Genomic DNA, 23,611 nt, shown 5'->3' with positions numbered 1-23,611 from the left:
CCGACATGGGTACATTGTGTGAAGCCCATTTCTGGTGTCCCCCGTCGTGATATTGCTGGAATATTGCTAAAAGAGGTGTAAAACCATACTCACTCACTCACATATTGCTCAGTGTTTCATTCACAAGATGGGTTTCAGGATTATTAACCCTGTATGGATTTGATACAACATGGGTTAGAAACTTAATACCAGTGCCACTTGCTCACTCACTCACTCACTCACTCACTCACTCACTCACTCACTCACTCACTCACTCACTCACTCACTCACTCACTCGTTTGTTCCATGTGAGTTGTTTCGGTCATTATTGGCTAATACTTTTAGTTGATACATATCATTCTTTATTTTATCTTCTTGTCACAAAGGTTCTAAAGGTTGTGTAAACAGTTATATATTTCATTGATATATTAATCTGGCTTCTGGGTAAACAACACCAGCTTGGGGTAATGGAGATACGATGTCCGTCAATACTCACTCACTCATTCAAATATATTACCACTAAATAACTAGTGTTATTTTTAGAAGCTTCAAATGAAATTTGACTCTGCACAATGCCACATTGTACAAGAGCTAATCAATCGGCCATGTCAAGTACTTTAGTTGTTTCAAGTTAAACTATCACTAATCCCAAACCTTTCATGTTGACGTTTGAATGGTCATGATGAATGCCAGGCTATAAAACTGTTATTTCCCCATGCCTAATTTGACTCTCCCAGTCAACCTTGTTATACAAAGTTGCCAAACCAGTTCTACACCTGATAAAGATTTTCTTGGTCTTCATTGGGAACCATCAGTTATTTGAAACTTTGTTTAAGCACCAGGATTAAGACAAAACACATGTGTGGTTTATCACATTTCATAAAGTGTTGTTAATAAACTTAATCACTGTGAAATCCCTGCTTTACCTAGAAGGAAGTGTGTTATTGATATTATTATTGATCTTGATATTGATTCTTGATTTGGTGTTGTGATACAATGCATTTAATCAGGTGGAGCCAAATATGGTCGGGAGTGTCTATAAACGCTCTCAGTTGCAGCAGCATTTTTCACTGAGATAAGATCAGGTCATGGCAGCAAATGCAAGGGTTGCATGGAGATACTTCAGTGTAGCTGGGAGCAAGAAACTGTAAAAGCTTCTTGGTAAATCTATGAATCATTTTGCATCAAGGAAATTGGCACTGACTGAATAACTTTGCATCAAGGTGGATGAAAGGTTAAAATGGGAAGAGGAATCAGAGTAATTCATGGAGTTAGTGTTGAGGAATTCGAGATTAGAGGACAATTGTGATTGTGTTGCAATCATAAATCATGTAGGTACTGCCTTTCTATTGACATGTTACTATTGTAATTTCTGATTCGAAATGATCATCGGCTGATGGAATAATTGTGATATTAAGCTGTTCTTGGTACATTATTGCAACAATGTCTGGAGTGGTGACGGTTTCCCGGCGCAAAGTCCTCACCTCAGAGAGCAGTGTGGAATATGATGGGGAGACAACTCTCGTTGCAGATCACCATACACCAGTAGCTTATGAGTGGTCTTCGTCTGCTACTGCTGACGATGAGTCGGAAACATCCATCCAATCGGAATCATCTTTCAGTGATAACGAATCAGGTCATTTCAGTGACCAGTCAGAGGATAGCTATGCAATGTCAGAGACTCACACAGACCACGTTGTAATATCGCAACATAGTGATGCTACTGAAAGTGTGAGTCTGTCTTCAAACCTGTCCCAGTCAGTGAATCCTATGATTCTGGTGAATGGACAACAAGACAACATTATGGATATGGTGGTTCAAAATCAGATTGATCATTTCCTGGCTTTAGGTCAGTCAGGTATGCCACAGTATCCCATTGATAATGTTCCTATAATGACACTTCCTGGACAAGGAACCAATAGTCTTCTGACTCCACTCCATGATCCAATCCTGGAGATGGCCGAGCAACCAGGAACTAATTTTCAACTTCTCAGTGGAAACTTATCATCCTTGGTGTCAATGAACCAACAATTTGCTCCAAGCTTGCATTTCCCTTTCAATCCTCCTTTACTTATGCCAACTGATGTCCAGCTGAGTTCGAACCCTCACCTGCTGAGTGGACATCCCATGTATCCAGCACAGACTGACCTTGGGTTCGGGCTGAATACCATTAACAGCCTCGGCGAGCAATTTGTTCCTCCAATGTTGAATCTCCAAGACCACATCAACCAAGCTGCAAGTTCTACCAAGAAGTCTAAAAAGAAAAAAGCTAAGAAGCATGTCTCTGAAAAGAGTAAAATGTCTGGAAGTTACAGTCATATGGATGAATCTGACCTAGTTAAACCACCTGGGAAAGTCAAACAGAAAGTGAAGTTTGAGGATGAGGAGCCTATGCCTAGTACGTCAACAGGGCGACGGTCGCAGCAGTGTGGTGTTATCCCCCTGGTGAGGATAGATTCAGAAGATTCCTATTATTCTGTGGAGGATGGCAGTGACATGAGTGGATCACAGGAAGAAGACACACAGGAACAGGACTGGTCAGGTGATGAAGTCATGAAGAAATACAAAAAGAACAATGGCAAAAGGGTGAAAAAACGACACACTTCAAAACCAGTAATCCCAGCCAAACCCAAAGTTCCTCATGAGCAGGGGAACAAAGTTAGGTTCAAAGAACATGATAATGCAGGCCAGTTTCCCGGCAGTTTCCTTCCTGAGGAACAGAATGATATGGTGAATCAAGCCAGTGCCAGACATTTCAGTGGGCAGGACAAGAAGGCAATGGTGGCCAGGTTAGACCTAGGGAGGACCATGAAGCAGATACGACTGAAACCAACTGAGAACAAGGAGGAGGAGGACATCAACCTGAACAAGGGGGATGGGAAAGAGAACAGGTCCAAGGTCATTTCTGTTCAGAGCATGAAACACACGCGCAGGACCCAGCAGGAGGAAGATAACATCAGATGTGATCAGCTGGAGGAACATGTCAGCTTGAAGGCAGATACTGGACATTCTTCCATGGAAGGACAAACCAAGGAGACTAAAGCACAGGGTATTGTCCAGGCAGGTGCTGAACATGCTTCAATGGAAGGACAAGCCAAGGAGACAAAATCACAGGGTATTGTCCAGGCAGGTACTGAACATGCTTCCATGGTAGGACAAGCCAAGGAGACAAAACCACAGGGTACTGTCCAGGCACTTACCGAACCTGGTACAACAGAGACTGCGCCAGAAGGTATTCTCAGACAAAAGACAACCCTCAATGAAGAGGTACCCAGAGACACTGTGTCACAGGGTATAGTCAGACTTAATACAGTCAAGCATGCCCCCATTGAGAGTGAAGCCAGGGAAGCTGAACTGCAGGAGATAAATAAGCCCAAACAACCTGGAAGTGTCAACCCCACCAGAATGGCAGCAAATGTAAGTACATATGAAGAAAACAAGGCACTTGGGGAGCCAGAAACAGTTGAGCCTTCCCAAACATCTGAAATTAGAAGGGAAAGTACTCCTGTAGAAACAGATGGACCTCCTCACCCAACGAGTAATACTGATGAATGTGAACTAGAAGACACCAGGCATGGCAATGTAGAGATGGTTGGCCACGATTCAATGGAGGAACATCTTGGTCCTTGCTCTAAAGACAGTGATGTGACACATGGTTGTTCTAGTCGGGAAGACAGTGATGTGACACTTGGTTATTCTAGTCGGGGAGACAGTGATGTGACACAGCAACACAGCATTGCAGGTGCAGATTGTGAGTCAACAGAATTGCTAAGGAGGATGAACTCACAACAGAAACATTTGGAGGACATTGTGGAGGCTGAGGAACCTGAGGCTTCCTCTGACCCGATGAGGGACAAAGGACCATCCTCATCCGGTGGCAGCAGTCAAGAAGAGGACAGTAGTGAAGACAACAGACAACTAAACAGATCATCTCTCAGAACAAGCCAATCAGCAGCATGTGTTTCAGAGGGTGGTATTGCTGAAGATGTATTGTGTGAAGATTCAGAGGAAATTTCTTTGGTAGACAGAAAATCAGCGGATTGTACACCGTCAACATCTCATGCAGAACCAACAGGTAATGAAGGTACTTTTTCAGAGTTAGTTCCCAACAATGTGTAAAGCTAATTTGTGGTGTCTTCAGCCTCAACGTGGCTAGAATATTACTAAAAGGAGCTCTGCTCGCTCGCTCGCTCGCTCACTCACTCACTCACTCACTCACTCACTCACTCACTCACTCACTCACTCACTCACTCACTCACTCACTCCATGTGAGTTGTTTCGGTCATTATTGGCTTATACTTTTAGTTGATACATATCATTCTTTATTTTATCTTCTTGTCACAAAGGTTCTAAAGGTTGTGTAAACAGTTATATTTTTTATTGATATTTTAATCTGGCTTCTTGGTAAACATGTTGGAGAAAGCACCAGCTTGGGGTAATGGAGATACACTGTCAGTCAATACGCCATGTTTGTGCTTGGTCCTGTAATCAGATTAGCCAATTAGAACTTAGAAATCAGATAGATCGTTTTGATTAACTTCAGAAAGTTGTCACTGTACATATGTCTATATGCATGTAGGTGAAATAGAAGATAGAAATTCTTATCTGACTTTGATTTGGTTTCTTTAAATATTTAAGATAAAAGAACTGGTTCAATGTCTTGGGGTGTGGTATGCTTTTTATAGTCAGAATTGTACCAAGGATTCAGCTTTAAGCACAGATTTCTTATGATTATTGATATGTTTTTGTTGCTTTTATTTATTATATTGTGCATAGTAAGGGATGACCCGTGAAGATCTGGGTTAGCATAGGTCTTCAGCGACCCATGCTTGCCGTAAAAGGCGACTGTGCTTATCGTCAGAGGCGACTAACGGGATTGGGTGGTCAGGCTCGCTGACTGGGTTGATGAATGTCATCGTATCCCAATTGCGTGGATCGATGCTCATGATGTCAATAACTGGATTGTCTGGTCCAGACTCAATTATTTACAGACCGCCGTCATATAGCTGGAATATTGCTGAGTGCTGCGTTAAAACAACAAACAGACAGATAGGAAGGGACATGTTATTGGTCAATAAATTCCCAGAAAATTGCCTGAAGTAATGAGTTCATAACATTGACATCTGTTTTGCTTCTAAAACCAACCTGCGATTTTTATCAACACAATATTTAAGTCCAAGTTCAATAAGATATATCCCTGAAATCAAAACATCATCTTGGTATTGCTTGTACCATGTAGATGTTGCAAGTAACACATTAGACTAAATAAGACAGTCAGCAGGTTGTGAATTACAAATGACCTATAATGTGACTTCAGTATATCACTGACGGAGTTATTACTTTACTGAACATTATGATAGGGCCATATAGCAAGTGCTTTATACAAATATTCATGGTAATTGAAAATGCTGTGGGTTTGGACTATTGAACACAGCTGGTGCAGCAGTCTATTTGTGAGACAGACTGCCTGTCAATAGGACTCACCTGTCTGCCAGTCCACAGTGGTACATTGTATACTTCATCCAGCCTGATTGAAGTAAAAACCTCATAACATGCTGGCTGATACTTACAACACATAAAATATGGCACTGGTTCTATATTGATAAATAAAGTTAAACTTTTAGCTCCATTGCCAGAAAACTGTTTTGCTTGACCCTGAGTATTGAGAGTATGACATTTTTAGCATGATGTTGAAGCATCATGAGCATTTCTGTTTCAATGTTCAATGTATCATTTTCACGACATCGTAGAACAGGTGATCTTGGTGTGTTGTATATAGTTCTGTAAGATCTGTATGACTTGTTGGATGAACATTGTACCGGAAGGGAGTGAGTGAATGTTGTTTTACGTCACACTGGTCTGTAGCTGATTGTGGAAACAACAGTAGATGCAATCAGGGAATTCATAGACTGTGTATGTCCTGTGGTCTTTCTGTTTGTTTGCTTGTTTGTTTGTTTGTTTGTTTGATGTTTAACTCTGCACTCAACAATATTCCAGCTTTGTGATGGCGGTCTGTAAATAACTGAGTCTGGACCAGACAATCCAGTGATTGATAACATGAGCACTGATCCACGCAATTGAGGTACAACCACATGCATCAACCAAGTCAGTGAGCCTGACCACCCGATCCCGTCAGTCGCCTCTTACGACAAGCATAGTCGTTTTTACAGCACGCATGGATTGCTGAAGACCTATTCCACCCTGGATCTTACACTATATGTGTTAGGTCTATTTTTGTGTGGCCACTACCTATAGAGGGTTCTACCAGATGGTAGCTTGGTAATATGTTATGACTCTCACCCTGGTAGGTAGCAAACATGACACCCTTTCATTGTTCTACTTTGTATGTAGACTTGCATTGTTCATGGCCTGTAGGCTTTTCAGTGAATATGGACTAATATACAATAGCCAGCTGTAGTGTCAGTTTGAGTTGGATAAATACTTGTGATGTAGACCTCGACTATATCCATTGTGGAGTGTACATGGGTTAGTTAACCTTGTTCATATTCAACAGGAGTCTGTATTGATGGTTTATTGTGCCTTTAACAAAATAATGCACACAATTCATTTTGGATGATATTTATTTTGAAGGTTCTAACATTGCTTCTGGAATTCATCAGATTCCCATGAGGAATGTTGCTGGTTCACGTGTGTAATATGTGATTGCTGGTACCTTTAATTGAATACACTGGATATTACACATGCACCTCATTCAGTATTGACAAGTGCCATTGTCCCCTGTCTGGCGTTGTTGGGTAGCTATAGCAACCTGTTCCCTGATTGTGTAGTACCCTGGGTTTCAACCATACCCAAATATTGCACTCAAGAGAATTGCGAAGGTTCTTGTTCCTGGTGTAGCTATTGATAAACTTAGTTCTAAGGACTTCCTTAATCAGCAAGGAATAGAGAGCATGTCACCGTCAATATATGTTTGATGACTCAATGAGGTAATCTTGACTTGAGTGTACAGATTGTAATTCAGCCAATCAGTTCTGGTATTGCTGGGTGGTGGTTGATACCTGTGTGATCAATGGTGCCTCTGAATTGTAGGGTTGCAAGACTGAGTTAGAGAGGTGCATTCAAACAACCGGCTTGGCAAAACTCCAACAGCCGTTTAGGTTCAACATGTTCTGGTTCCTGTTGTCCAGTAAATATGCCTCACACACAACATCCACTCAGGCGTATAAACGTCTTCAACATTTCTGTAAAATTTTAAAAGTCAATGAAGATTTTCTGGTGTTAATTTTCATATTTACAAAGCATTTAGATAGTGACAATAGCATTTAATAACATAGCTGTAATATGTAAAAATGTGGTTAAGAACTGTGGACACATTTAAATTATCAAAATGACTATAGGCCTTTGTACAAATTGTCATACACTTAAATAGAATCACTTGATGTTTTTGTGATCAGTTTTAGAAAACACTTGAATTGATACTCCAAAAATTCTTGACAGCCATTGAATTGAGTGATTTGTATTTATGAGTCATGAATACACTCCAGCTTGCAGTGTTACAGTTCACCCTGCTGGAGGTACAGTGTTGCTGCCTGTAGATTTATAACGTTTTCCTGGTAATCAATATGTACCCCCTTGGTAGGAGAGTTTTAGTGAAAGTTACATTTAAGTACATTAACATTGTATTGTCACGTTATACGGGTCAGTATTGCTGTGTATAACTGTGTATAACACACACTAGGACAGTATTGCTGTGTAGACCAGATGTGAGGTCCGACAGTAATTGCTGTGTAGACCAGATGTGAGGTACGACAGTATTGCTGTGTAGACCAGATGTGAGGTAGGGCAGTATTGCTGTGATTACTAGTTGTGAGGTATAACAGTATTGCTGTGTAGACCAGATATGAGGTATGACAGTATTGCTGTGTAGACCAGATGTGAGGTAGGGCAGTATTGCTGTGATTACTAGGTGTGAGGTATGACAGTATTGCTGTGTAGACCAGATGTGAGATAGGGTAGTATTGCTGTGATTACTAGGTGTGAGGTATGACAGTATTGCTGTGATTACTATGTGTGAGGTACGACAGTATTGCTGTGATTACTAGGTGTGAGGTATGACAGTATTGCTGTGTAGACCAGATGTGAGATAGGGTAGTATTGCTGTGATTACTAGGTGTGAGGTATGACAGTATTGCTGTGATTACTATGTGTGAGGTACGACAGTATTGCTGTGATTACTAGGTGTGAGGTATGACAGTATTGCTGTGTAGACCAGATGTGAGGTAGGGCAGTATTGCTGTGATTACTAGGTGTGAGGTACGACAGTACTGCTGTGATTACTAGGTGTGAGGTATGACAGTATTGCTGTGTAGACCAGATGTGAGGTAGGGTAGTATTGCTGTGATTACTAGGTTTGAAGTATGACAGTATTGCTGTGTAGACCAGATGTGAGGTACGACAGTATTGCTGTGATTACTAGGTGTGAGGTATGACAGTTTTGCTGTGTAGACAAGATGTGAGGTAGGGCAGTATTGCTGTGATTACTAGGTGTGAGGTATGACAGTATTGCTGTGTAGACCAGATGTGAGGTAGGGTAGTATTGCTGTGTAGAACAGATGTGAGGTAGGGCAGTATTGCTGTGATTACTAGGTTTGAAGTACGACAGTTTTGTTGTGTAGACCAGATGTGAGGTAGGGTAGTATTGCTGTGATTACTAGGTGTGAGGTAGGGTAGTATTGCTGTGATTACTAGGTGTGAGGTATGACAGTATTGCTGTGTAGACCAGATGTGAGGTAGGGTAGTATTGCTGTGATTACTAGGTGTGAGGTATGACAGTATTGCTGTGATTACTAGGTTTGAAGTACGACGGTATTGCTGTGTAGACCAGATGTGAGGTACGACAGTATTGCTGTGATTACTAGGTGTGAGGTATGACAGTATTGCTGTGTAGACCAGATGTGAGGTAGGGCAGTATTGCTGTGATTGCTAGGTGTGAGGTATGACAGTATTGCTGTGTAGACCAGATGTGAGGTAGGGCAGTATTGCTGTGATTACTAGGTTTGAAGTACGACAGTATTGCTGTGTAGACCAGATGTGAGGTAGGGCAGTATTGCTGTGTAGACCAGATGTGAGGTAGGGCAGTATTGCTGTGATTACTAGGTGTGAGGTACGACAGTATTGGTGTGTAGACCAGATGTGAGGTAAGACAGTATTGCTGTGATTACTAGGTGTGAGGTACGACAGTAGTGATATGTATATTAGGTGTGAAGTAGGTAAAATATACCTACAGGGCCCCCAGTGACGTAGATCATGATCAATGCTTCTAATGGGTAGGTTGTTTTTTGTATTGATTGTAAAGTGTGAAATGGTTACCCAGGTATAGAGCAGGTAATGTAGGGGGTCATAACAAAACAAGGTATATTCCAGGAAAGTGAAGACAAATATTTAGATGTGTAGGTAGTCAGGGTTGATGAGTGCTGTTGCAAAATGACTTTTCAATAGCATTCTGTCTTTAGAATTTAGATGTCAGTGCTTAATGTGTTCTGTTGAGGTTCTATGGCATTCTGTGTCAGTTGTTCTCCATGTAGTTAAGGAATGGTGAATGAATGTTGTTTTCTGCCACAGTCACTATAAGTCTAGATAAAGCTTGAGGGCCAGTAAATAATTTGTTCATATGGACAATGTTATCAATTCGATAAACAGTTCTGATAAACAGTTCCGATAAACTTGGTATCACGATCCGATAAACATGCCATGAGATCATCTAGCAGGAACTACTTTTGATCTCGATGACGGCTTGCAAAAAACAATATTGACTAACGTTCACGATAAGTTAAGGGGTTTTCTACTTAGGTGTCAGTGATTGTGTAGACAACATGGCTGTTAATCATGGGGGGGTGCAGGGGGCACGCAATCCCCCTCTATTTCAAAAACCCTTCATGTGAACTGCGCCCTCAGTCATATTGTGACTTGGGTATTATGTGCACACCCCCTTTTTCAAAATCCTGGAACCGCCTCTGCACTATATCAGAAATGGGATGGTTCACTCCACCATATAAAGTTACGATGATATTGTGTTATCGTCGTTTCAGTTTATTTTGAGCTGTGAGTTCACTGGCCATTGTGAATGTATTCTCAATATATGATATTTACGGTACAGAAACACACTCAGCTGATAATCTCTATAGATCTGTGGCAGATAAACGAGTGGCTTAACATGGGTCTCTAAAGTCTCTAAATGGGTACAATGTGTGAAGACCACCATGCTAGAGGCAGCCTCCCCCATGAAGATCCGAGTTAGAATTGGTCCCCAGCAACCCATTATTGTCTCGCTCCATGAAGATACAGATTAGAATCGGTCCCCAGCAACCCATGCTTGTCTCCCTCCACGAAGATCTGGGTTAGAATACCTGCCAAACAACCCATGCTTGTCTCCCCCCATGAAGATACAGGTTAGAATCGGTCCCCAGCAACCCATGCTTGTCTCCCTCCACGAAGATCCGGGTTAGAATACCTACCAAACAACCCATGCTTGTCTCCCCCCATGAAGATACAGGTTAGAATCGGTCCCCAGCAACCCATGCTTGTCTCCCTCCACGAAGATCCGGGTTAGAATACCTACCAAACAACCCATGCTTGTCATGAGGGAGGCAACTAACGGGATCAGGCTTGCTGACTTGGTTCATGCATGTCATTGTATCCCAAATGCGTAGATTGATGCTCATGATGTCCATCACTGGATAGTCTGGTCCCGACCCGATTTTTACAGACCTACGTCATACAGCTGAGGCCCTAAACAACACACACAGTCAGTCTAAGACCGCGTTAGAGGAGAAATTGCGATCAATTAGACACAGAAGGTGAATGTGGTAGTTCATCCCCAATGCAGCCAGTCCATCTGGGCTGAAGTCTACACACCGTCTCCCACACAACAGCCTCCTCATGGTGGTACCACCTACCAGGGCTCCGTTCCACAAAGCGATCATAACACCACGACTGTCGTAAGCCTATGTTAAGGAATTGGAGTTACGATCATCTTTGCACTACGATCACTTTGTGGAACAGAGCCCAGTGTAATGATGGCATCTTCCGGAGGCAAGAGAGTACACTGACTATAAAAGTCCAGTTTCCACCCTTGCCGAACTAGGCTCGTATTATGGAGTTACATTTTGGCTGGACTAACGAGTCCATGCATTGTCCAATCAAAATCGCGCACCGAAATCGAAATCCGGTTCGTAAACTGTCATGCAGATTTCAGTCGATTGCAGGATTTGCAAAGCATGTGCTCCGCCAATTCGTTGTCAACAGTTATTTTCCAAATCTTTTCATGTTTTTAATCAATGTGCTCACTTGATTTTGTGCATTTCGCGATGTAAGACCCATTTTATCACAATATAGATCTTGATCGATCAGATCGTCCTGACTGGGCGCCACCATTTTGGGTGAAGCAAACGCAAGTGATACGAGAGGTGGAATCTCATTGGTCCATAGGAGAGGCTTAGAGGGGACATAAATGATAATAGCCACTGGTGGAGCTACGATCGAGCCCAGTAATTCAAAGGTGGAAACTGGACTTTTAAAGTCAGTTAACTCTCTTGCCTCGGGAAGATGAATGATGGCTGTGTAACACAGAAGTAGAAGGTAGCACACAGCTCTCCATGCCTCGTCTCCTGTACAGTATAAGTATACTGTGATGGAGGATAATGTGATTGTAGTACAGATGGAGACAGGTCCCAAGTCAACTAATGTGTGCAACAAACCATAGCCAGGATATCTCATGTACAATGTGATAATCAGGGATCAAACTGGGATAGATTAATGATGTATGTGTGCTTCCCATGGGATATGGGTCATATCCACTGGCATCCACAAAACAGCTGAGTTGACGCATTGTGTAGCTGACTCAGTAATATGTAAGAAGTTAATGCAGATTTCATTGTCTAAACTTGTTAAATGTTGGGTATTTTAACCAGGATTATTAATCAGGAACAAAAATCCTTCAGGGTTTGTATAATTAATCGACTATGTAATGCAACTTGAGGAAGCCAGATGGTGTAAGTGTTAGCTTGTCACATCAAAGATTTAAGTTTTTATCCCAGCATGTGTTTGAAGGCCATTTTTAGAGTCCCATGCTGTTATATGTTGCTGTAGCAACTATACTCCCTCAGAAACATTAGGATTTATCCAGGTTTCCATACTAAGTGCCCCTGACAGGCAAATTTGGAAAAAAAATATTTTGTTAAAAGTTTGGATTTTTAAAATAATTCTTATATTCCATTGCAGTCAATGCAATCATGTTAACCTAAACTATAAATCCTCTTCCACTTTATTGGTCCTGTTATCAGTGAAATACAAGTCACCATGACAAAGTCATAACATTCGTTACTTCTAAAACAGCTTGAATTTGGAATGTTCAATTCCAATTTTGGAATTTTTACTGACACTTGCTGCAGACTTGGGGATGAAAATCTAGATAAATCCTTGAACATCCCCACTACTGCAGCCATGGTCCATATTACTAGAAGCACAGCAGGACCTAGGTACACATGTTGGACAGTCAGTGTCAGGATTTGCTGAGAGGGTGAAGATTGAACCATGCAAACCGGTAGAGACCCATAAAGTTGTGTTTTAGAAAATCAAATTGTTCAGTTTGTGTCACTTTCCACCGAATCAATTTCTTCAGACTAAGTGACCTTTGACCTTTATTGCAGGTGACGAGGGAGCCCAGGCAAAGCAGACCAAGATGTCCTTTGCGGTGCGGGCGAGCGAGGCGGAGGATGGGGTGGAGGACATGATCAAACTGAGGTAAACTCCATCAATACATCAATACATCAGTCAATCAATACATCAATACATCAGTCAATCAATACATCAATACATCAGTCAATCAATACATCAATACATCAATACATCAGTCACAACACATCAACTCTTGTTCAAGCAGGCGTAAGACAAGATTGTCTGCCAGCATTTACTAGAGCTGAAGTGTTCATCGGCAAGAGACGGGAACTAAATGTTGTAGTTACTAGAAGAATAAAAACATGCCTTTATGATAAGGGTTGAATCTGGAACAGACAAGCCCGTAATCAGATGTCTGATAATCCTTGTAAATCCATCAAAGATACATCTGAATTAAAATTCCTCCATCTTTCAGCTCAGGCACGGCTGTAACCACCCATTAACTGGTGGGGTAGTGGTTAAAGCATTTGCCAGTCACACCGAAGACCTGGGTTCTATTCCCCACATGGGAAGCACATTTCTGGTGTCCCCCATCATGATCATTGCTGGAATATTCCTAAAAGTGGCTTAAACCATACTCACTCACCCAAATCATGGCCCACTCTTAATTAGAATCAGACTAGAATACAGGGTAGGAAGCAATGAGCAGGGACCACTTGCACAAAGCGATCTTAGCGCTAAGATGATAGTAACTTCCATACATTAACATCGGCTAAGATAGTCGTAGAGCTAAGATCACTTTGTGCAAGTTGGTCCTGGACTGGATATGTTCAGATTAAATTGGACATCTCACCACAGAGGTGTGTCAAGAATAGCTGTTGAAGCTGTGTATATCCCACATACTGATCTCTCCTCATACAGCACTGCTTCTCTAGCCTAGATCACCTGCTGCTTGCTAGACAGCTATCAAACGGGTATTTCTGTGATCGCCAGGGGATCACGTTGTCAGACAGCGAGGGCAGTACCTGTTGTACTGGTGACCCCCGAGACACACATGACCTCTGCTGTCTGCACAATAGTGGCTTCTAAATCAGAAAGGTTTTGGTAATTGAATGGCTTTGAATGCTAAATTCAGGCCAGTGTATGAATATTAACAGTAAAGACACTCTAAACTTTTTTTAAATATTTTGAAAAATCAAGCATGAAGCTTTGTGGTGTTGGATGGGTTCTAACAGTATATATGCTCATTCGTCACCACTCGCCCCTTTCCATAACCTACAAGAAGACTCATCCCCCTATCGATGAATGTTATGTGCAAAAATATGACAAACCAATCAGACTGCGTGTATGACTTCAAGCGAAGAATTCCTCAGGAATAATTTTTAAATTTACATATGTCTTGCATCTAAAAATATACCTAACAGACAGCTTAATGTGTTCAAAAACATGCTATATAATACCGTGAGTCCTGATGTGTTTTGGATTGCATGTGGAAAATATATATATGGAGAAAATATACCTGAATCATTACACAATGATTTGGCAATTCTTTTAGCTGTGGTCTTTGCGCTTAGACAGAACCCAGTTGCCACAAATGGAACAAAATGGCACGAGAGGGGCATGAGTTGCTATTCAGCTTGTCCCAGAATAACAAGGGAGGTGGTCACTTTTAGCTATGCTCGTTTGCGCTTAGACGGAACCCAGTTGCCCCAAATGGAACAAAATGGCACGAGAGGGGCATGAGTCGCTATTCAGCTTGTCCCAGAATAACACGAGTTGGTCACGAATGAGTATATGTTATGGATTGAAAAGAGGAATAATCTAAAACACTCGATATATAAGACAAAGTTGTACAAGTTGGGAAGAAACAAGCCATGACTGATAAATACACCATTTACTTAAACTTTTCGACTATCTAACCTCCTGATCTCAAATGGTTTCTCTGGTTAGGTCATGGGACCCAGCAACTTCAGATCTGAAAGATGTGAGTTAATCTTGCACCACAGGCTAATGTCACTAGCCTCAGGTCTGCTGGAGGGTGTTGTGCTGGCAGGTTATGGGCAAATGACAGGATTAGCTAGATCTTCTTATAAAGACATCAAAAGAACCTTTGGTCTCAACTTAATATTTGTTAGGAGTCCCTTCTTCAAGCGTGTTAAACATGCATTGTGTCCCGTCCTTTAACAGGAGCCTGAAATGTCGGACAGTTGGCCAGTCAAGGGGAATGTTCAGTCAGTTGGAAGCGTGAATCGTGTAGCTGTGTAAATGCATGAATGTGTGTGTGTCTGTGTTGGTAATCTGCCATGTGGGGGGTGGCTGGGTGGGGGGGTATGTAGCACTAGCCCTATCATCATACCTACCTTGTGCCAGACACGTTGGTCCGTGTCATTCTGACTTGTAGGCAGTGTGTCTGTGTCGGTAATCTGCCATGTGGGGGGTGGGTGGGTGAGAGGGTATGTAGCACTAGCCCCATCATCATACCTACCTTGTGCCAGACACGTTGGTCCGTGTCATTCTGACTTGTAGGCAATGTGTATGAATAGTCCCTGGTGTCAAAGGGGCCACAGTCACAGTACTAAGCCATTCACATCTATCACATAGATTTGTCAGTTATAACATGGAGCAATTCACCACTATGACATGGGTCTGTGATGGTTATAAAATGTTATATAACAGATCTATATTTATCATATAATGGGTAGGTTTCTCGGCAGGATAAAGCCAACGGATAAAAACGATATCCGTTGGGGTCATATGCGGATAGAGATGCAAATATCAAAGGTCAAGTAGGGACTACTTTCACTGTTTATAAACAAACATGGCGTCGCCCTCGTCATTTGGCGATCGAGTCAGAATTAACCATCGGGAATCTGGAGAAACTACAGAGATAATTGCTTTCATTATCAAAAGAACAGTCTAATATACTGAAAATCAGTGTCTAACTGTGACGTAGCTAAGGCATTTAATAAGTTTTGGCAACTTTGAAGATATAAATTTCGACACAATTTTGCGAAGCCACGAGGCCTAGCCAAATGGGATCAGTAGCCATATCTGTGCTTGTAGTCCTCTGCGGCTTGAACCTTTCTCCACAAATTAAAATAGTTGGATTTGGCCGAAATATGTTTAAATTGTTACCTTGTTTCGTTTTGTCGCTGTGTGTACATCTGACTACACTTCTTAACGTTATGACAGGACAGACCGACTGTCAACAACGTCTGACCGTGGCTGTGACGTCTCATAGACTAGGATTAGAGTAGCTTCCCTTTGACAAAGGGCAGTTACTCCAGCAGACAGACCGATGGATTGCCGCGAAAGGCAATTAAAAACACCCATTGCGTATATGTTGCTTCGCCACTGTATAAAAGAGATTTCAGTTGGAACTATATTGGCTACTGCCACTGTCCGACTGACACATCACTTACCCTCAGACGTAATAAATATTAATGCGCGCATTCCAGGAAAACTTGCAATGTTTCGGTATTGTTTGTGAGAGAGGGAAAGCGATTTTGAAACACAGAATTAAAGAATGACATTATATGATAAAGAGGTTATCACGCTTGTGTGTTTGGGGATGGTAAATATCCTGCATTAGGAATAAACACTATGTATTTAGCTCGCCAAGGCTCGCTAAATACAATGTTTATTCCTAATGCAGGATATTTACCATCCCCAAACACACTCGCGTGATAACCTCTATATATTGTAACATGGAGCCATTCACTTAAAAAATATGGGTCGAAGTAGGAAAAAGTTGTTATAAAACATAGATCTATATAGATTGTAACATGGAGCCATTCACTTAAAAAATATGGGTCTAAGTAGGCTATAGTTGTTATAAAACATAGATCTATATGGATTATGACATGGAGCCATTCAGTACTAAAATATGGGTCCAAGTAGGCTATAGCTGTTATATAACATAGATCTGTATGCATTATAACATGGAGCCATTCACCACTAAAAATGGGCATATGTAGACGATTATTATATAACATATTTAAAGGTTATAGCCATCTAAACTAGACCAATGTTGGTTATAATTGTTTTATAACAAATCTAAAAAGGTTATGACTGTTATACAACAGATCTATAAAGGTTGTAACTATCTAAAATAGACCTGTTACATGTAACAGATATATGTAGGCCTGTTATATCATATATCTATGTTGACTATAACTCACTATTACAAGGAATAAAAGTTGTTATCCATTAAAAAGTGTCCTGTATGTTCATGTTCTTCCAACTTCTAAATGCCTGTCAAAGACTCTAGACTAAAGCTGTTGTGTAATGTAGATATCTGTAGGCTATGGATGTTATATAACATAGATATATGTAGGCTATAACTTGTATAGAGCCGTTCTCTTTGAAAAAAACATAGATTAGTGTTGGCATTGACTGTAGAGAGTGTTGAATGAAATACCTTGACCTGTGGCATGGGCACGGTATTTTCTACACATGTACTGAAGCATGAAGCCATGATGGCTCATCTCACCTGAAATATTTTGTTTGCACAACCTCAGCCTTGTCCCAGCTGCCTCAACTGATGTGTAATAGATGTTGGTAGATATCAAGATGCTGAACATTGTGTAGAAAGCCAACCAACCCCAAACTTATTTCTTTTAACGTCACTTGACATCTTAATATTTTTGGTATTTGAAAAAGAAATACGACTGCTGAAAAATGTGATATTTTATCAGGTGGTCATCATATGGGGGCACCTACTGTTGGCTGATCTGGCCTATCGGTGTCGACTAGCATGTAGTCCTTGAAATAAATTTATGGATAGGGTTAAAATATCCAATAATCCATAATTCCATGAGGGAGTGGAATGGAACAATTATTTTATTAAATGTAGTGAACGAAAAATGTTGGTGATCAGGAATATTTGTAGGGATATTTTTATTAAATTGTGTGGTCAGACTTCTCTACCCAAAAATATCACCAAAACTATGTATGATCCCTAACTGTTTAGTATATATGTTCTTGGGTCTGTGTGGGAGACAGTATTGGTGCAGTGTATGGGGATTCTCCCCGCTGTCCAGTATTCACTGCTGAGCTCAGTTTACTCAGTTTACGGTAGAGGTTAGTTTGAGGCAGGGTGGTGGCAGTGACTGATCAGGTTTCAGGAATATTCACCCATGAAGTTCCGGGGTAGAATAGCTCTTTAGCAACCCATGCTTGCCGTAAAAGGCGACTAAAAGGGTCGGGTTGTCAGGCTCGCCGACTTGGTTGATTCATGTCATTGTATCCCAATTGTGAAGATCGATGCCCATGATGTTAATCACTGGATTGTCTGGTCCAGACTTGATTCTTTACAGACCGCTGTCATGAAGCTAGAATTTTGCAGAATGCAGAATTAAACAACAAACAAACAGTAATATCATCTTGGTGTATGTGTCTGGAATCAGTGTCAGTTGTTGTAAGTGGAAAAGGTTAGATATCCCTGGCTTGAGTTTTGTCTTTTAATTACAGTGTAGTCTATCCCACAGAATATATTGTTAACGTTGTGTCTTTGAAATGGGGCATTATTCCATGGTATCTCTGTGACTGTCTCCTGGGAAGTACTTCTTCAGTGAACTCGTTATGGGGCAAGTTTTAGGTTCAAAGATAGGAATCCAGATCAAATATGTCTGAAGCACTTATGGATCTGCTGTCTGTGAGGTGTGCTATTGTCCCAGCTATGGAATGTACTTAATGCAGTGCCCAGGGTATTTCACCAGTGGGAGGTGGTGAAGTGTGTCCACATCTAACCATGTAGTGATAAACATACCGGTCCTGCTCTAGGGCAAATAGCTGCTGGGGTAGTACGCTGGACAAACTGGCTTGATGCTCTACCTTCAAGCTCTCCCTTTTTCTAATTCATGAAAATATTTCTTGAGTATGTTAACATCAGAATAAAAGTATGACTAAAGTTTAGTTAGAGGGTATAATCTCATTAATCATTCTGTAAAGTTTTAGATCTTTTAAAAAAAATTCCTTCAAATCAGGCGGGGTAATTGGTGGGACTTGGAGGTGGGGTTATACGGTACATCAGTGATCTACAACTGCACATATCAACTGGGGTAGTATAATCCCCTTGGCTTTGTGCCAAGGCTATCTCAAAAAGGAGCCATTGTGTGTTTCCCCGATCTCATTTCAGAGGTATTGTTGTCCTAGCGGGTCAGGAAAGTGATCAAATTATGGTCACTTCTTTTGAAAAAGCTTTTATAACTTGTTTCCTTTTCATAAAAATATCAGTTGATCAGAGAACAATGTGACAATTTACTTGTAACTTTCAGTAATGGTAGATATTGTTGACGTCTGCTCACAGCTTCTAAACAAACAACATGGTGGGCAGACAGGTCTCCTCTTACATGTCATAACTGACCGGGCATCTGTATCTGTATCTATTTACATATTGCATGTGGGGTATATGGGTTAACACTAGGGCTGCAACGAATGCACTATGAGGCAAATACGATTCGTATCATGAATATAGGGTAACAAATACAAATATTTATTCACGAATACAATAACAAGTCAGCAGTTGATGTATTATTTGTTATATTCAGTGAAAAATAACAACATGAATTATTCGACATGGTTGGTTAATTATAAATATATTATACATTCACATACTGCACTTATCCAGGTACTAGTATCTGCTCAAATACAACAAATACCAGTGACCACAATACTATCAAATTGAATATATCAGTGTTGTCTTTAAAGAAATCTATGCATGTAATATGTTGTTATTGATATTATTAGGTACAGGGTATGTAAATGCACATGACTGCATATTTTTAAATATTTGATTCCAGTGACCACGAATAACAAATTCAATTAACGAAATTCACTGAATACGCGAGTGAATTGTTACAGGCTTAGTTAACACATGAACGTATTGCAGGAGACGTAGATTAAGACCCCACTGGCAGATGGAGTGACCTCAGGACTCATATCTAGTGTACCTGTACCTCATGAACTCGATCGAGATCAGTCCTGACATTTTAGGTCACCTTAAAACCTAAAAATACACAGTAGTCATGTCATATTTTGGTAGAAGTCACCCTGACATTGATCTGCCAGCTGTCCTGATAGAAGCGATGCATGCACTGTCCACTGCCATGTTCATCATTCGAAGGTGGCGGTTGGTCCAGGCGGAAAGTGGATGTAGGTGCTGCAACTTGCTCTGCAGAGTTGTGTCCCTTAGCTTCAAGGTTTGGGCTTCAAATCCCAGAGTCACCAAGTTATGTCTCTTGGTTTGGTAGAACCATACATTGCTCTTTGGTTTCATAAAATATGTACAACCCACAACACTTTTAGCTTGTCAGGTGATCAATGACTCGTGCGTCTGGTCAGTACATCATGTACACCCACGCTCCTTCTTTACCCATACCTGGACAGTCATGTTGTTGGGCACTAACTGGTCAAGGTTTGCTTATCATGCCGAAGACCCGGGTTCCGTTCCCACATGGGTACTATGTGTGAAGCCCATTTTTGGTGTCCCCGTCGTGATATTGCTGGAATATTGCTAAAAGCGGCGTAAAACAATACTCACTTTGCTTGAGTGGAGGTTGGAGGTCAGATTGAACTGAGCTGTAGTACTTTTTTTACACTACATCTGACAATCAGTTTTATCGTTTCTCTTTATCTTTTGATTTTTTTCCAGCTGAGTTTTATCTTTTATTGATAATGTGGCCTCTTATATCACACTGTGACAGAGTGGACTATGGCAAAGCCGTAAATGTTGAAGTATGTGATCAGAAAAAAACATTGTGCCTTTTTATTCTGCATGACTTTGGGCTTATCATGGCAGGTATTCTATTTACAGAGAAGTAAAAAGTGTTTTCTTGCTTTGATGCGATTTGCAGATTATTTAAGACTTGGTAATATGAATACTCTATATAAATAGTGCTATATAAATCATTTGATTGAAAGAAGTGTGTATGTCCAAATCATTTGTAATATCCAAGGGTAATAAAGTACATTAAGTGCATGAATAATTCAGGAAAACATGTGTCGACACAAGGTGACCGTACTACTTCAAGCCGAGGTCAAATACACAGTTTGATGACGATCATGAGTTCTTACATTTTCATACAAGGAGAAGTCATTGGGTTGAGAGGTTTTGCTCAGCTTTTCAACAATTAACGTGATCGGTTGGTCAGGCTCAGTAACTTGGTTGATGCATGTCATCATATCCCAATCTCGTAGATTGATGCTCATGATGTCAATAACTGGATTGTCTGGTCCAGACTCGGATTATTTACAGACCGCCGTCACATAGCTGGAATATTGCAGTGTGCGGCGTGAAACAACAAACAACAAACAAATAGTTGTTTCTACCAGGTTTTCAGCTGTCCTGAAGCTAGGGAAATGAAATAATTTTTATACAATTTCTAGCGTGTATGAGTGAGTATGGTTGTATGTCATTTGTATCAATATTCCAGCAAAATCCCCACTAAGCAGAAGATTTTACCCTCCACCTATTCCTAACATCGCTCTAGTCACAAAGATCTTCCTTCAACTAAATTGTGCCCAAACTTCTTAGTACTCAGATTGTTTTATCCCCAAATAAGAATTTAATGCCATATGATCCTTCATAACTGGGCTGGATTGTGAAACAGATTCTTGAAGAATCTAATCTCTGGCTTATGGAATGTGTGTCTGTTTATGAAACAGCAAAGGTAGGCAAGGAATAGCGGCATAGTTAAGTATTTGGCTTTGTTTGGTTTTTATAACTAGTATACCCCCACAATTTTCCATTGATCTTCCAAGCCAGAATATAGTACACAAATATTCTCAATAGTCAGTCATCATTCATGGAAATACCATGACTTGGATCCAGGGGTGTTTCTGAGAAACACTCATGTACGACCACACCTTCTATTTGAGTCTGTGCAGGCAACGCACCCCACCCATGCTGCTTTATGTGTGGGACTAGTTTAACATGGATTGGGTCACACTAGGTTACACACAACGTCACGCAGCAGTCAATGTTGCCGACACAAGAGGCAATCACATGACACAATTAGCTGTTTTGTGATACAGTCCCCTTCGAGACCCCTGCTAAACATCACACCCCTTGGATCAATATGGTTGCTTTAACCTTAGGGAGGAGAAGCAAGAAGTGACGAGTTAAAAGAAATGTCAAACTTGTTCTTTGGGACGATGATGAACGTTGTTGATATTTACCACATCGATGGCGTATAACAACCATATTTCCTGATTCATGTTTGTATATGTGTGTATCAACAGTCTACCTGACAAAAGACCAGTTTGTCACAATTCCACCTTGATATCATTTCCCTGATGTCAGGTTAAAAAAATTCTTATCAAATAATTTGTTTTTGTTTAGACTTTGATTCCACCTAGTTTTATGTATGTACATATTTTGAATACAAACACGCTGTCTAGTGAAACAATGTTTAATTACATTGCACTTGTTAAACATTATGCGTTTGTTTGTTCCTTTTATATTTGTACTTGGAACTTCTTATAATTTCTGGTAAATTTAGCCTGTTGTGTTTGAATATAAATAGTTTTTATAGTTTCTCTGCAACAAACATCCACCACAAGGAAGTGACCCTTCATATTTTCCTTCATAACATGATAGGGGGCACGGGTGGCCCAGTCGTCTAAGGCGCCGTGATTCGCTGTGCAGAGTTGAGTCCCCTGGACACGCCAGAAACCTATGATTGTGGGTTCGAATCCCGGTTCACCCTGATTATGTTTCTAGGTTTGTCAGCACCATACCCGTGCTCGTGGGTTTCACTGAAGTGGTAAACGTCTGAGACCTGCATCACTTCGGGCTTTCCTCCCACATTAAGCTGACACGCCGTGATATAACTGGAATACTGTTAAAAGCGGCGTTAAACCCAACTCACTCACTCACTCACTCATAACATGATCATGGGCGGTGGGGTAGCCTAGTGGTTAGAGCGTTCGCTCGTCATACCCGAAGGCCCCGAGTACAATTCCCCACATTGGTACAATGTGTGAAGCCCATCTTTGGTGTCCTCTGCAGTGATATTGCTTGAATATTGCTAAAGAGGCTTAAAAACATACTTTCTCACTCACAGTTATCTCCAGCTTTGGATGATAAAATCCTGATAACCCTTGTATTGATGATGTGTTGAATTAGTGTCTTATTTGTCATTATTTTAGCGAGAATAATTTAAAAGAAAATGGCCGCCCACCCCACAGCACCAACCACACCCAAACTTTGGGTACACCCCTGTCTGTACATCTTAACACATGTCTACCTGAGTATCCTATGTTTGACCCAGAACTGTGTACTTCTTAAACTAGGTGACTCATTCAACAGTTCTCAATGGGAATATGTCTGTCTTTGAAAACTTCCCTCTCTGGCTATTCACACATATTCATTCTAGGACAGTAGATACAAGCACAGTATGACGGCCATGTCTTTGCACTGTGTGTACATAGTCTCCAAGACCACTGATTGGCTGGTTACATGTTGGGTATTCACCTTATTAACACCCCAGTACATTCTCCGCAATAACGCAGGCTGAAAACTGTACCCTGGGATATAGACACAGTCTCAGCCATGTTTTTCCATCTTCAATGGATGAGTTAACAAAGGCCATATGAAAAGAAATTTAATATATCTTATGACCTTCAAGTAAAGATACACACAGAATTTCTGCTTATTGTGTGTGTATTTACATATGTTCGATAGTATATCAATTGAAGGACAGTCGTCCAATGTCCACACATGGCTGCAAATAGCTTCAAAACATGTAGAAAGTTTGCATCCACAATAACCCAGGTGGCGCTGTTGTCTAAGGTGCCTCACTTCGCTGTGCAGAGTTGCATCCCTTGGGTACACCAGAAAGCTCTGATCGTGGGTTTCAATCCCGGTTTTGCCCCAATTATATTTCTAGGTTTCTCAGCACCATATCTGGTGAGTTTCATCAAAGTGGTAAATGTATCGGGCCTGCGCCACTTAGGGCTTTCCTCCCACATCAAGCTGACACACCATGACATT

The 23,611-nt window shown here is 41.0% G+C and overlaps 1 protein-coding gene across 10 annotated transcripts in view; it reads left to right on the top strand.

Moving 5' to 3' along the window:
- The window catches only part of LOC124132609 (unconventional myosin-XV-like), a 162,760-nt gene that overhangs the window by 33,021 nt on the left and 106,128 nt on the right, over positions 1-23,611 (top strand). For all 10 annotated transcript variants that reach the window (XM_048400885.1, XM_046496675.2, XM_046496634.2 and 7 more), the window contains exon 3: positions 12,648-12,741. In XM_048400885.1, coding sequence (XP_048256842.1) covers positions 12,680-12,741 — 62 coding nt within the window. In that variant the 5' untranslated portion in view covers positions 12,648-12,679. The remainder of the gene's footprint in view (positions 1-12,647; positions 12,742-23,611) is intronic.

The sequence above is a fragment of the Haliotis rufescens genome, unplaced genomic scaffold (assembly GCF_023055435.1).
Source record: "Haliotis rufescens isolate VD_foot unplaced genomic scaffold, xgHalRufe1.0.p SCAF_20, whole genome shotgun sequence".
NCBI classification, from domain to species: domain Eukaryota; kingdom Metazoa; phylum Mollusca; class Gastropoda; order Lepetellida; family Haliotidae; genus Haliotis; species Haliotis rufescens.
Note: the sequence above shows the minus strand (reverse complement) of the source record. Positions and strands in the feature narration are given on the sequence as shown.